Source organism: Hippocampus zosterae, chromosome 16, assembly GCF_025434085.1.
Source record: "Hippocampus zosterae strain Florida chromosome 16, ASM2543408v3, whole genome shotgun sequence".
NCBI classification, from domain to species: Eukaryota; Metazoa; Chordata; class Actinopteri; order Syngnathiformes; family Syngnathidae; genus Hippocampus; species Hippocampus zosterae.
The window spans coordinates 11,501,001-11,513,977 of NC_067466.1; the positions used below are offsets into that span (position 1 = coordinate 11,501,001).

At 41.5% G+C, this 12,977-nt stretch overlaps 3 protein-coding genes across 5 annotated transcripts; 1 reads left to right on the top strand and 2 right to left on the bottom strand.

Moving 5' to 3' along the window:
* Positions 1 to 739: 739 nt before the first annotated feature.
* Positions 740 to 3,722, bottom strand: LOC127588688 (diamine acetyltransferase 1-like). The gene is made up of 6 exons (XM_052047506.1): positions 3,555 to 3,722; positions 3,411 to 3,462; positions 1,995 to 2,078; positions 1,785 to 1,886; positions 1,195 to 1,235; positions 740 to 1,043 (listed from the first exon to the last, which is right to left on the bottom strand). Exons 1-6 carry the CDS (start codon positions 3,615 to 3,617, stop codon positions 864 to 866), a joined length of 522 nt encoding a protein of 173 aa, XP_051903466.1. The 5' UTR covers positions 3,618 to 3,722; the 3' UTR covers positions 740 to 863.
* A 771-nt stretch (positions 3,723 to 4,493) lies between these two features.
* taf6 (TAF6 RNA polymerase II, TATA box binding protein (TBP)-associated factor) lies at positions 4,494 to 9,453 on the bottom strand. 3 transcript variants are annotated; one of them, XM_052047495.1, is made up of 15 exons: positions 9,225 to 9,453; positions 8,527 to 8,684; positions 8,340 to 8,426; positions 8,091 to 8,244; positions 7,955 to 8,011; positions 7,786 to 7,875; positions 7,525 to 7,646; positions 7,257 to 7,334; positions 7,074 to 7,175; positions 6,789 to 6,971; positions 6,066 to 6,140; positions 5,858 to 5,983; positions 5,596 to 5,769; positions 5,278 to 5,469; positions 4,494 to 4,992 (listed from the first exon to the last, which is right to left on the bottom strand). In XM_052047495.1, the coding sequence occupies exons 2-15, from the start codon at positions 8,680 to 8,682 to the stop codon at positions 4,705 to 4,707; spliced, it is 1,884 nt and encodes a 627-aa protein (XP_051903455.1). In that variant the 5' UTR covers positions 8,683 to 8,684; positions 9,225 to 9,453; the 3' UTR covers positions 4,494 to 4,704. The 3 variants fall into 3 exon arrangements, with proteins under 3 accessions (XP_051903455.1, XP_051903454.1, XP_051903453.1); XM_052047494.1 differs by having other exon boundaries at positions 4,494 to 4,989; positions 7,756 to 7,875; XM_052047493.1 differs by having other exon boundaries at positions 7,756 to 7,875.
* Position 9,454: 1 nt separating this feature from the next.
* mrps31 (mitochondrial ribosomal protein S31) lies at positions 9,455 to 12,218 on the top strand. Its single transcript, XM_052047499.1, has 7 exons — positions 9,455 to 9,812; positions 9,988 to 10,401; positions 10,519 to 10,671; positions 11,028 to 11,171; positions 11,253 to 11,329; positions 11,498 to 11,638; positions 11,701 to 12,218. The coding sequence occupies exons 1-7, from the start codon at positions 9,700 to 9,702 to the stop codon at positions 11,934 to 11,936; spliced, it is 1,278 nt and encodes a 425-aa protein (XP_051903459.1). The 5' UTR covers positions 9,455 to 9,699; the 3' UTR covers positions 11,937 to 12,218.
* Positions 12,219 to 12,977: the final 759 nt, after the last annotated feature.

Genomic DNA, 12,977 nt, shown 5'->3' on the forward strand with positions numbered 1-12,977 from the left:
TCCTTAAAAACTCTCACAGGTTAATTGTACCTTCCGCCATCTAGTGCAAGAGGATTTTCTTGTTCTGCTTATTACTCACTTAACCACTCCCTAACAATTAAAACAATCTTTCAGAAGATGGCACAAGGTCTGACTGTTTATAGTGTCCTTGAGATACTTGAAATGTGTCCCTTGGTATGACAAAGGTTGGCAAAAACAGCCTTGGAGATCTATTATGTGTATCAAAAATTGCGTAAATTTGCCTTTCCGGATTACACGTTTTAAAAAAAAATTGACAAGAACTTTATTATTGTGGTTGGAGTTTTATTGGAGGGGTGCATCAAACTGACAGCTCTTTATATTTGGACACTAAGTTGACCAAAATACTCAACAGTCAGCTCAGGATGATGGTGCACTGTCCAACATGAACCATTATATAACTGCTTTTACGCATAAAATCCCCATACACAACTATCACACGTATACACGTGCACACACACGTGCACACACACACGCGGACACACACAAAGTGAGATGCAAATATCTTCATTAATGTCATTAGTGGCTCCTTTTCATTGAAAAACATGTTCAGAGGTAAGTTTAGTGTGTTCACTTGGGTGCTTTATTTGCTTTGTATGCCATATTTATGCATCGTCACTAAGCATTGACAAAGTTGAAATGAAAGGGAAAGCACAAAGATGTCCGCTTTCTGTGTGTGCAGTGGGGAAACTTGCAGAGAAACTCATTGGAACTCATTGTCTTTGTGGCATTACAGATGGCAAAAACAGCTACATTTTCAACAAATTCAGCTCCTGCAAGCTAGCCAGCGCATGAATAACATACTACATGTGCACCGTGTCAATTACTTTTCCCCAAGTACACTTCTAATTTTGTCGGGTTTCATTTGCCAGACGTTCCAAACTTTGTCCATCAAAATTGATGACGTGCCAGCCTTCCTTAACAGTGATATCCTGAGCTCCTCTCGCAGCAAAGAAGTCTAGTGATGGAGTGTTCCAGTCCAACACATTCAACTGCAACAATGAACACCCCTTCTCTTTCGCCACCTGCACAAACAAGGCAAATCTTTATAGTGACCATCCACCCAGTATTCTTTTTTCCACTAAGCACATGGAGCAACACAGAAATAAGTTGCTTTTGTTCTTTTCTTCCACTGCCTCAATTTGTCAACAACAAAGAACTTTGAAGCTTTCTTACCTTAGCAACATTGCTCAGTAAAGCTTTTCCTATGCCAAATCCTGAGAAGACAGCGATAAACTGATGAGGCAGGGAATATTGCATTTCAATCCAAAACTTAAACCTCCTCCAAAAAAAAAAAGACTAAATCTAGTACTGACAAAGGCTTGTAGGTATTTGCTGACACTCCTGACTTTCACAACCTGGAAACAAACGGGTTTGACAATGAGCCCTAAGGGATGCATGAAAGTGGATTTTACGTTGCATGTCAGAAATAGGCTTTGTATATGTACTTCAGAAAATATGTTTGACATTTATTGACAAAACAACAACAGTGCAGACTTTTCATCAAGAACAAGCACAAATTGAATGTAAGTTCAGGGGTGATGCATATCTGAGGTTCAGACCAATAAAAATCAATACTTACTGTTGATTCTCAATGTTTTTGTCATGTTTTCCGTTATATTATTATTTTATGTAATTGTTCTGAAAAGCGTTTTGTTACAGCTGCAGCTATTGTGAAAGCGCTAGACAAATAAACATGTATTGACCCTCGTGAGGATAAGCAGATCAGACAATGGATGGATAGATAATGCTGAAAAACGTTTTACCTCTGAATTCTGGCATCACATAGAATTGATCCAAACACACGGCCTGCCCCTTCCATACGTCGTAGATGTCAAAGTAAAGGGCACATCCAACAATTGTGAATCCTAAAGTGTAGACCATCATCAAAAACAATATCAACAAATATAGTATATACAATACAACTGCGCCGTTTTTGAGGCGACAGGAAGGTTTCAGGGATGAAAGCATTTTACCTTCTTTAGACTTATGTTCATCTGGCACCACTGCAACAAAAGACTCAAAGCAGGGATTCTGGCTGAAACCGTGGCGTTGCACTTCTGAAGTTAATTAAATAAAAATAAATTAAAAAACATTAATGCCCGGTAGTCCAGTGGTTAGCACGTGGGCTTCACAGTGCAGAGGTACCGGGTTCGATTCCAGCTCCGGCCTCCCTGTGTGGAGTTTGCATGTTCTCCCCGGGCCTGCGTGGGTTTTCTCCGGGTGCTCCGGTTTCCTCCCACATTCCAAAAACATGCGTGGCAGGCTGATTGGACGCTCTAAATTGTCCCTAGGTGTGAGTGTGAGCGTGGATGGTTGTTCGTCTCTGTGTGCCCTGCGATTGGCTGGCAACCGATTCAGGGTGTCCCCCGCCTACTGCCCGGAGACGGCTGGGATAGGCTCCAGCACCCCCCGCGACCCTAGTGAGGATCAAGCGGCTTGGAAGATGAATGAATAAAAAAAATCATCACTGTATTGTCGGTAAGCAAGACAAGCGAGAAGAGGCGAGCAGGTGTGTATCGCACCGAAACAAAAAGGGTTCAAATATGTCTTTTGAGCTGTTTGCGAGGCCCTCACCTGGATGCAAAGACTTAGAACATTTCACGGGTGGATGTAAAATAAAAAAATTAAATTAAATTAAGGATGTACAGTACATTGTACATTGTTCGGAATACCACTGAAAGCAAAGCCGTCCGTCTCAACGAGGGAGCCGGGGATTGAACGTTCTAAACTTTTAAAGATCAAAAACCTACAAAATAATCCAAATGTGCAAATATCTTGCCAAATACGACATCATGGCTTAGATTTATGGTACACAATGTGATGTTTTATTATTATTATTATTGCTATGTTAAGTACTGGCTTAGTTAACCAACAGAGCTGTAGGCACGCACATATAACTGTAAATGTACTGTGTGGAGGCGGCCCGGTAGCCAGTGGTTAGCACGTCGGCTTCACAGTGCAGAGGTACCGGGTTTGATTCCAGCTCCGGCCTCCCTGTGTGGAGTTTGCATGTTCTCCCCGGGCCTTCGTGGGTTTTCTCCAGGTGCTCCGGTTTCCGCCCACATTCCAAAAACATGCGTGGCAGGCTGATTGAACACTCTAAATTGTCCCTAGGTGTGAGTGTGAGTGCGAATGGTTGTTAGTTTTTGTGTGCCCTGCGATTGGCTGGCAACCGATTCAGGGTGTCCCCCGCCTACTGCCCGAAGACAGCTGGGATAGGCTTTATCCCAGCACCCCCCGCGGCCCTAGTGAGGATAAAGCGGCTCGGAAGATGAATGAATGAATAAATGTACTGTGTGCCTGTATTCGGAATTGCAGGATAAATAAGAGGAATTAAAGGCAATTAGTAGTCTGTTAGGTCAAGTAGAATGGAATTTGGAAAATAATACCTTCATATGTCTGTGTCATTTGGTCGAGCATTTTTAGATGGCTCGCCAAATCCTAGAAAAAAGGACCACATAAGCGGTGATAGTTTACACTGTAGATATATTTTTATGTTCGCTGCATATAGTTTGTGAATCCATCAGACTCACCTTGAGCAGTCTCCATATGTCTTTAAAATCTGCTTTTGTTGCAAGTCGAATAGCAAAGTTCATGACTGCAGCAGGCAACTAATTGTCCTGAAATGAACTACCGGTAAATACACTTTCCCTCGATCGGGAGGTGTCAGTAAGTGCATGTGACCAAGGGGGAGGTGCAGAATATAACATTTACATATTAAAGCGAGAATGTTTTTTTTGGTTCACATTACAAAACAGCGCCCTCAAGCTGGTCCGTAATGTGACACGCGTGGGCCTAATAAATTTTATTTTCATACTGTATGCAGTATGTTTACAAGAACAAGGTCAAATCGATTTACACTTAAAACCTGCCTTAAATTCCTCTTTATTTATCCTGCAATTCCAAATACAGCCAGACAGCTTGTATTAACTATAACCTCTCCAAGTAAATTTAATTTGACAAATAACATTGTAAATTCACAAGTCGGACTGTGCAATGTCTACATTTTGCAGTACTCGGTGTTCTCGAAGAAGCTGAACAGAGAAAAAAAGATTCACACGAATAGAAATTCCAGTCAAATATCGCTGTTGTAACTTGCGGATGGCACCCGAAGCTCAGGGGACACTTCCCTTTGAAAACATCTTGTTTGAAGCCTGCAACAGTGAAGTGCTGTTGATTATTTGTTACGTACGTACCCTCATCTTGGTCATACGACAAAATGTCAACAGCACGATTAAGAGTATTTAAATCAGCAAGTATCAGTGTAAACAAAGTAAGATATGAGAGCAGCGCTAATGAGGACAAATAAATAGGTTACTTTGACTCTTCCAATATACTCTTTGAATGTTAATTGTGAAATTGTCCTCATCACCGTTGGCTTTGCTTAGGGGAAGGGTGAGGAGGCATGAAATCTAAATTGCAAACATGACTGTGCAATTGAGAGATCCACACTCAACAAGTAGGAACACAAATACAAAGTGAAATTTTATTTTTAGGTAGAAAAAAAGGAAAAAAGCATGAGATCAATTGGAGCTGAGGAAGAAACTGTGACAGATTGCCTCTTTTGCGGCATTCATATATTTACAGTGTACAATTAAACACCTGCTTTTGCACCATTTCGAAGTTTTCACGTCAACCCCAAACACAGTCCTTGAATGCATGTTAAATCTCCAGTAAAAAGTGTCAGTGTGGCGACTGTGTGCTCGCACCGGGAGACTCTGAACGGTCCGTCTTCCCCATCGGTTCTAGTGTGGTTGAGATGGGTGTTGGGATTACAGAACTCTTATTCTCCATGGAAGAGTTGGACGAGGGAAGTGATACCACTATGTACTTCTGCATGGGTCGCGAACCGGAGAGTGTGGGACCACTTCCCGGTTCTACTTTTACCAAGGGTTGCAAGGTTGACGTGGCACTGGGTACGGTGCTTGTAACCGTTGAAGCAGACTGGGAAGAGTTAATGGTGATTACCTGCTAGGGAAATGATACAAACACAAATGAATGCTTGTATACTGTAATGCTGTAAAATGAGTTTGAAATTCTACTAAATTGTGTTTTGGGAGGGAGCATAGTTTGTAGTTGGATTTTAAACCGTAGAGACAATTCTAAAACATTTTTACTCGCGCGAATAGCAGCAGGACTTAGATCCCGGCCTTATGAAGCGTGCGTTAGTGGTTACTGAAACCAAATTTCTACCGTTTTTGAGACCACTTCAGTCTTTATAAAGGCAACTGCGATTGCTACAAAAGGTAAACGTACCTGCTGCGTTGAGGCGGCTCCTGCGCTGGTTCCCACGACGATATATTTGGTGGCAGGGGGCGATGGCTGTGATGGGGTCCCTGGTCTCGGCGACATCAGGGTGAGGGAGCTTGGAACTTTAATGATGCTGGGAGTGCGAGGGCCTGTTGATGCACTGAGTCCACTTTGTGAGACAGAGAGGGTCGGACGTGGCTGCAAGGCAAACAGTCATCCATTGTCAGCCAGTCTAACATTTTATAGCATGCGTTAGCATTAAGCTAGCAAAAGTTCGTAAGAACACAAAACACGGTGCCGCTGTGTCATCAAATGTCAGTGTACCTGTGTGATTGTTAACGTGGTTCTGTTGACTTGCTGAGCTTGCATTGCAGCTTGGGTCCGAGCCTTCATTACATGGGAGCATAGCATGGGTGCGAGGTAACCATAGTCAATCCGATATTGTTCCACGCTGTCAGGTGGAGGTCGAATCTTGGCAATGACACTGGCACAGTGTTTCTTGGAACGCAAACATTTTCCATTTTATGAACTTAAACACAAACATGAGCAGTAATTCACATAAAACCTATGACTATGACGTTAATACCAGTAGGAGACTTTGAACATGGTCCGCTCCAATCTTATCAATGTTGGAGATCACTTGTCCTTCCATCACTGCTTTGATGCGAGCACCCTCTACAGCAAGCCGAGGAAGGATCAACGTTTTAATCACCTTTAGGGACAAAAGTAGAAGAGCTGTGCTGATGTAACACAAACAATGTTCAAGAAACCCAGGAACCCGGCTGAAAACTCACATCAGGTCCCAGTTCAGCAAGTCCAGCGATGCAGCCGTATCGCGTCGTCCACTGGGTTTTCTCATCCAACCAACTCTGAAAAACACAAATCAAGTTTAAAAAAAAAAAAGCATAAGAATTTATTTGCACTCACAAATAATAATCAATTACCACCTCACACACACACACACACATATATTATATATATTATATATATATATATATATATATATATATATATATATTTTTTTTTTTTTAAGTTGGGGGAGTAGGCCTGTATAGTTGAATAATAATAATGCAGTTGCCATCTGCAGTTGCAGATGGCAACTGCATACGACTTTAGGAGTAACAGTCTCTCTTCTTAGCAGCAGCATGCAGGTTTTCACTGCCTTTCATTTCATTTCTCTGGTTCTCAAAGTGTTTTTCCTGCCCCCTGTCGAATAATAGGCAACGTTTATTCATGACAATTACATGTAAATACTTCAATGCCGCTCCCGTTTTTTGTTTGTACAGTACTCTGTTATTTGCACAACCCGAGTTTGTGTGTGAATATTGTCGCTATGACAATATTGGTGTGTGGGATGAAATAGCTATCTAATGTTTCTTGAGGGAAAACCGATGTCGAGTTGAGGACTGCCATGTGTTGAGCATATTTTGAGGAAGTCCAAGTAAAAAGTAAATCCCACTTTTAAAACGGACAAAACCTGCTCTTTTAAAACGAGCGTAGTGGGGAAAAAAAGTCACCTTAGTAAAAGTCTTGGTGATGCGAGACTGGATGTTGTTGGTCGTGGTGCTAAAGGTTTTGCAACTCTGTGCCATAAGGCGAGCGGCAAAGTCCCGTAAAGCCCAGTGGTTGTCAACGTCTGGTCTCAAACACAACTGCTTGCTCACGATACACGTCACCACAGCCGGGATGAGCTCATGCAGCTACAGTGGAAATAACAACAACAACAAATGTCCATGAAGCAAAACAACGCAAGTACATAGTACCTCCCAACTAATAATAATACCGTGGTTCCTTTTACTTACATATTTCTCCAGGTATAACGTGGGGTTATCCATCAGTGCTTTGACCATCCGCATGAGGTAAATCAGCAGAGCCAAGTTGTTTTGCACCACATTAACACGAACCTACCGCAAGAGCAAAACGAGAGCATTTACAAGCTAATAACATTGAAAAATGATGTGACAGGAGTTTTAAAAGATGCTCACTCCTTCTGAAATAAAGGTGCTGAATCTTGGTAGCATCTGATACAGTCCCGGGTCTGTGGCAATGCTTTGCAAGGCTTCCTGGATGGCAAAACATTGAGCAAATAAATGATTCCTAATTTATTTAAAAGTTACAAAGTTATCACAAAGTCTCACAAAAGTAAATTGTTTCTCTGCATGTAACGTGCTGAATGAGAGTTTATCATACAATTCACATTTTATGTCAAGTTGTTATCTAGGTTTTGGTGAAGATGAATACTAATGTACACACAGCTCTCTTGGCTTCACAGGATCCCACACATGCTTCAGTGATCTCTTTATAGTAGAGCTGTTGTTCCACAGAAAGCTCATGCGTGCTGCGAGGTTTCAACCTGATGGGACCCTTCTCTTTTCCTGAAATCGATATACTCAGAATGAATAAAAGACAGTTTCAAAGAAAATTACCTTTTTATGGGAGGAATTCAATGAATGTCACATTTGAATATAAAAACTACATCGTGACCTTTGCCATCAGCAGCAGGTGCCCCCTGACCTTTGCCTTGAATGGTACCATCCTCCTCCTGACCGGGTTTGACAACTTTGAGCGGCTCAGTGGATTCAGCTTTTTGTTGTTCTTTTGGTGCTACAAAGCAGTGCATTGGAAGTAAGTCATCATCTTTCCCCATCTTTTTTAAATACATTGTGTTTCAAGACAGTTTTACCTGGTGGTGGATTTTCCGGAATAGAAGGTTGAATCCCCTCAATACTTAACCAATGGGCTGAAAGAAGTACAGCAATATGAGAAGACGGAGGAACGTTCACTCGAGTAAGACAGTCAGAAAAACAATTTTGGTATACCTTTAAGAGACACATCCAGCGGAACTCTGGGGAGAGGTGTGTTAATAATATCACTGAGGTCCACTTCCTTCTCCTCATAAAAATGAAGCTCTCTGCCACCACCACTTGCAAAACGAAAAGGGATAAACTCTTGCGACTGGAATCCATAAAGGGGCTACGAAGAGCAAAATCTACTTAAAATGCGTAATTTAAACAGAAAAATGTATCAAATTTAGTGGTTTCATATAATAAGCATGGTCTCCCCCTTACCTCCACGTTTTTCAGTTTGAGGGCATTATCAATGTCACTGGTGGTTAGTTTACGCCTCTTCCCATGATGCATGAATTTAAGTGCATCCTTTAAAAAAAAATAATAATAATAAAATTATTGCATATCGCTTAACAATGGGGACTCCCACAGACATTTTAGTGTTTTGCCAGACATCTCCGTGGGGTACCTGTGTAATTTCTTTAATTCTGTAACTGACTTCTTCACTTAGGGCTGTGCAGCTTTCCTCCTGTAATTGGCCCACTCCCACCGACTCTGCCATTGCCTTCATAGACTCTGTAGGGAGGACTACCGAGCACTGCTTCTGACGCCTTTCCTCTGCCATCACTAACAAAATGCACAGTTTGTCAATTCCATACATTTCATGTGCAACAACTCATGCATAACGCAAAGTTCAAAGAGAATGGGAAAAGATTGGACTTCAACCTCTCATTATGAAGTGCAATGGATTTATCATAATTGAGGGAAAAGGCCAAATTATGATAATTTATTCAAACATTGACCACTTGAAACAGCTTATACAGCTTTTTTTACATATCTCCTCACTGGTTCGTACTCAGAAATGAAACCACAAAGTTCTGATCAATGTTCAACATACAAAAGCTACATTATGTTCAGGGATATTGTTAAGTTGTGAGGGAAAAGAAGGCGGGCAAATCGCTCTAACGGAGAGAAGAAACGACCCATTTACTTCACGTACATCAACGCTGTAACTCAAACGGCACAACTTAAAAAAAAACAAACCTTAAAAAGTACATCTCATTCGTATGATGTGTTCATTATGAGGTTCTAGCAGGCTTGCGAAAGCAATTGTGTGTTAGCCAGGAAGCGAAGTGACTTAGCTTAAGTGGAGAGTTTTCAATTTACCTGTATAAAACGTGTTCCTTTCGGGTGCGTAAGCAGTAACTTACACGAATATGAGCACTCACTGTTGAAATATGCAACTAGACATTTTTCACAAAGCTAATCTTTAGCTATAACACTTCACTCTCAATACAAATAAGGCAGACCGCGAACAGCAACAGGAACCTCCATTCGTGATGGAGCGCTTGTGTTCCGTCGCCATTTTGAGACAACTTCCGGTCGTGTTATCGCGAGACTACCGTACGTCACTGCACACAACAATGCTCAAGTCGTGTTTTTAAAATATTACAAAAAAGTGTTTATGGATTTGATACATCTCTGTATATAGATTGTCTCAACTATTCTTGTTGATTTGTATGTGCATTAGAACAGAATCAACGTTTTTCGTGGAACTCTCCACCATTCAAGTTGACGGGGAACCGTTTTGCGGTTACAACAGACAAGTTCGGAGCGTGGAAGGACATATTTTGAAATAATCATGTTCAGCTACATATCCCGCACCTTGCATGTAGCTCATAATTCATCATTCAATATATCTGGGTCGCGTATTTCACGAATAGATTGTAACACGGCTACCTTTTCAGTTTTAAGGTGAGTTGCTTTTTTATCATTTTGACGACACTATTCATCCAAATGAATACAATTTTCACCAGTAATAAGATACATATGTTAGGTGCGAATGCATCTAAACTGTTAAAGGTTACTGATGAATTGCAGCCTGTGACTTGTTACTGATGATACCACAATGTTTTTGCTCTTCTCTTAGGGGGTCCAGTGATTGTTCGACAAAATACCTAAGCACAAGCTCAGTCAAATTGGGTGAAAATGCACACAACTCCAATAATGCAGATGAAGGGCCTGATTCCACAGAAACCCAAACAGTGAATAAACAACCAACCCAAGAACCCAGTGAAGTCAATAAACCTCATGAGCCAAATCATGGCGACAACGTAAAAAAGAATCATGATGTTAAGGGAAAAGAAGTTCCGCCTGTTGCAGCCAAGAGCGGGAAAGAGAATCTACTTCATCTTCTGCGAGCCATGAAGGTGGATGTCACCAGCAAGAGGAGGTTGAAAAACGAGAAAGTCAAGCAAAGTCTCTCCCAGTCTCAATCCACACCAGCTTTGAAGAGCACCAACAGCATGTTTCAAAAGGCGTCAGAAGAGGCTTCAGCTAAGACGTGAGGGGAGATTTTAATTTTTTTCCTCATTTTCTAAACTGCTTTTTACTTTTATTTGTCTAGTCACAGCAGCAACACTGCAGTGTCTCTCTTTTATTTTTGATTTTTTTTCTTTAGCCACTCACTGGATCCAGAACTGCTTGCAGCCGCTAGCGCGGCTGCTGCCACTCTTCCCAAGCACGTGAATGCAGAGTCTGAGCTGCTCAAGCAACTGAGGCAGCATGAGGCCATCACCGAGGCTCACAAGAAGGGTGACGTGAACAACCTGGGGTACATTGGCGTCAATCCACCATACATTTCTCCCATCATGTCATTATGTTAGAATTTTAAACCCACCGACAACAACATTATGACAAGGTGCACAGTGTAGTAAATCTAATATAAGAGCAAAAGATAAATATGCCCATACCTGAAATAAAGGCTAAATTGGACAAAAACAACAGAAAACATTTAACATCCATGTCCACGTACTGGAAGCAGTGCAGCCAAGAAAGAAGCTGTACAATGAAGAGAATGGAATGTCAGGAAAAAAAATAATTTCATGAAACAAATATTAAAGTTTAGGTTGTTAATGTTGTGCTACAGTTGACTGACATAAAACGAAGAATGTCTCAATAATATCTTAGAGTGATTATAGCTGATATGAAAGTGGGGAGGAATTCCAGTCGACAGAACGCTTGGCCAGCCAATCAGATACGTTTTGATGATGATGGCCAGGGCTACTCGCACGATCGAAGAATCACTGCAGAGCTGGACAGCGTTCGCAGAAAGTAAGTCGTTTTAATTTGGGACCGATCCTGTCTTCAGGTGATGCAGAAAAGATGCTGATGTTTGTTTATTTGTTATTTTAGGAGGAACTTGTTCACAGGGAGAAGACTGAACATTTTCTCATTCACGACTGATGAAGACAGATTGGATGCAACATTTGGTAATAATTTATTTAAACCCACGCAAGCTGGGAGAGAACATACAGACCCTACACAGGAAGGCCAATATATATGGATATATGCATACTACACCACACAATATGTATCTCTGATACCCATTAAATGTAGTTTTTTTCCCCTCCCCATCTTTACATAATGCTGCTTTTTAGCCCGACCAACCCTGTGGGACGCCGACTTTGCGAACCAGTTGTCTTCTTCTGCAAACCAAATGCCCCGAAATGCCTTTGAGGAAATGATCCAGTGGACAAAAGAGGGGAAACTCTGGCAGTATCCTATTGACAATGAAGCAGGTGAGTCAATAGCTGCCGTGACGATGTAGAGGAAACAATGATGTGTCCTTTCCTTTCATCAGGCCTCGAGGAGGAGGCCAGTGTCCCTTTCCATGAGCACGTCTTCCTGGACAAGCACCTGGAGGAGGGCTTCCCCAGGCAGGGACCAGTACGACACTTCATGGAGCTTGTAGTGACCGGTTTGTCCAGAAACCCCTATCTGACCGTCAAGGAGAAGAGGGAGCATATTTTCTGGTTCAGAGACTATTTTAATCAAAAACAGGATGTCCTCAAAGAGGCTGAGGTCTACCTAAACTAAACTTGGACTGTTTGATGCAATCTCTGAAACTATACGAAAGGACCATTTTCTCTTTGGCAGTGCGAACAAAATTGTGTGTAGAAAGTCGAATCGTGTAAAAGCTCTTAGATGTAATAAATTGTAAAAAGGAACTGTATTCTAAAAACTGTCCTCATTTATTTTCATTGGAAAGTAGAGGTATAAGTAATATTTATGAAGGCTGACAGTCTGAAAGTGTGCAACAGAGGCAAGACTGTCATGTTTTCAGTTGCAGTGGTAACATCATTAAAATAACATTGTTAATGGGTGTTTGCTAATTATTTGTCGATGGGATAAATTGGTCGAAGCTCTGTGTTTTTAGGGGCTGTTGAGAACCGTCTGTCATTTTGATTGACGATGTTTTGCTTGGCTTGCAGTGAAATAGGTTTATGTTGGCATGTAGCATCAAGGACCTCGGGCCGTTTACAGTAGAAGTTTAAATAGAACTTGAACCATGTGCCCTTTATGAGGAAGTGTTGAACATATGAACAATGAGGCATGCAGTTTCTTAGTGGTAACCCTCTGCTTTATTTACCGTGTGAGAAAGCTTGCCTAAGGCACAGCTTGACATTTGAAAACACTCCCGTTTCCACATTTTGTTCACTTTTCCTTAAACATGTCCATGAGTGGCATGGTGATGTGTTGGCAACGTGGATAATTGCGGCGCAAATAAGCGTCTCTGTTTATACACCTGGGCCTACATGCAGACAATAATGTTTAGAGTCACGTCTGTTAATTAAAAAACACCGTGTGCAATACTGTACAGTGCATTGGTTGTTATTCGCATGCATCACTAGGGGGCGTCACTGGCAAAAGTGACAATTTAAACGAATTCAATATGGACGATACGACAAAGTATTTCAACCAAAGTATCCTATACAGTATTTGACCTTTCACAAGCAATATTGACCAGCAATTAATAACGCCAATCCTTGGCAGTAAATTGGAAATGAAGTCCTGTGGGCAATAAATGTAAGCGCTGTTATGAGAGTAATGAATGAATCATAAGTGATGTATAGCCCC

Excerpts from the sequence above, each read along its gene's own strand:
- LOC127588688 (XM_052047506.1), bottom strand. The coding sequence starts at position 3,617 with ATGAACTTTGCTATTCGACTTGCAACAAAAGCAGATTTTAAAGACATA. Across the intron at positions 1,236-1,784 it reads TGTGATGCCAGAATTCAGAG|GATTTGGCATAGGAAAAGCT; the intron begins GTAAAACGTTTT and ends CTGTCTTCTCAG. Across the intron at positions 1,044-1,194 it reads TACTGAGCAATGTTGCTAAG|GTGGCGAAAGAGAAGGGGTG; the intron begins GTAAGAAAGCTT and ends TTGTTTGTGCAG.
- taf6 (XM_052047493.1), bottom strand. The coding sequence starts at position 8,682 with ATGGCAGAGGAAAGGCGTCAGAAGCAGTGCTCGGTAGTCCTCCCTACA. Across the intron at positions 7,176-7,256 it reads GCACCTTTATTTCAGAAGGA|GTTCGTGTTAATGTGGTGCA; the intron begins GTGAGCATCTTT and ends CTCTTGCGGTAG. Across the intron at positions 4,993-5,277 it reads GAGCCGCCTCAACGCAGCAG|CAGGTAATCACCATTAACTC; the intron begins GTACGTTTACCT and ends TCATTTCCCTAG.
- mrps31 (XM_052047499.1), top strand. The coding sequence starts at position 9,700 with ATGTTCAGCTACATATCCCGCACCTTGCATGTAGCTCATAATTCATCA. Across the intron at positions 11,172-11,252 it reads CTGGACAGCGTTCGCAGAAA|GAGGAACTTGTTCACAGGGA; the intron begins GTAAGTCGTTTT and ends TTGTTATTTTAG. Across the intron at positions 11,330-11,497 it reads CAGATTGGATGCAACATTTG|CCCGACCAACCCTGTGGGAC; the intron begins GTAATAATTTAT and ends GCTGCTTTTTAG.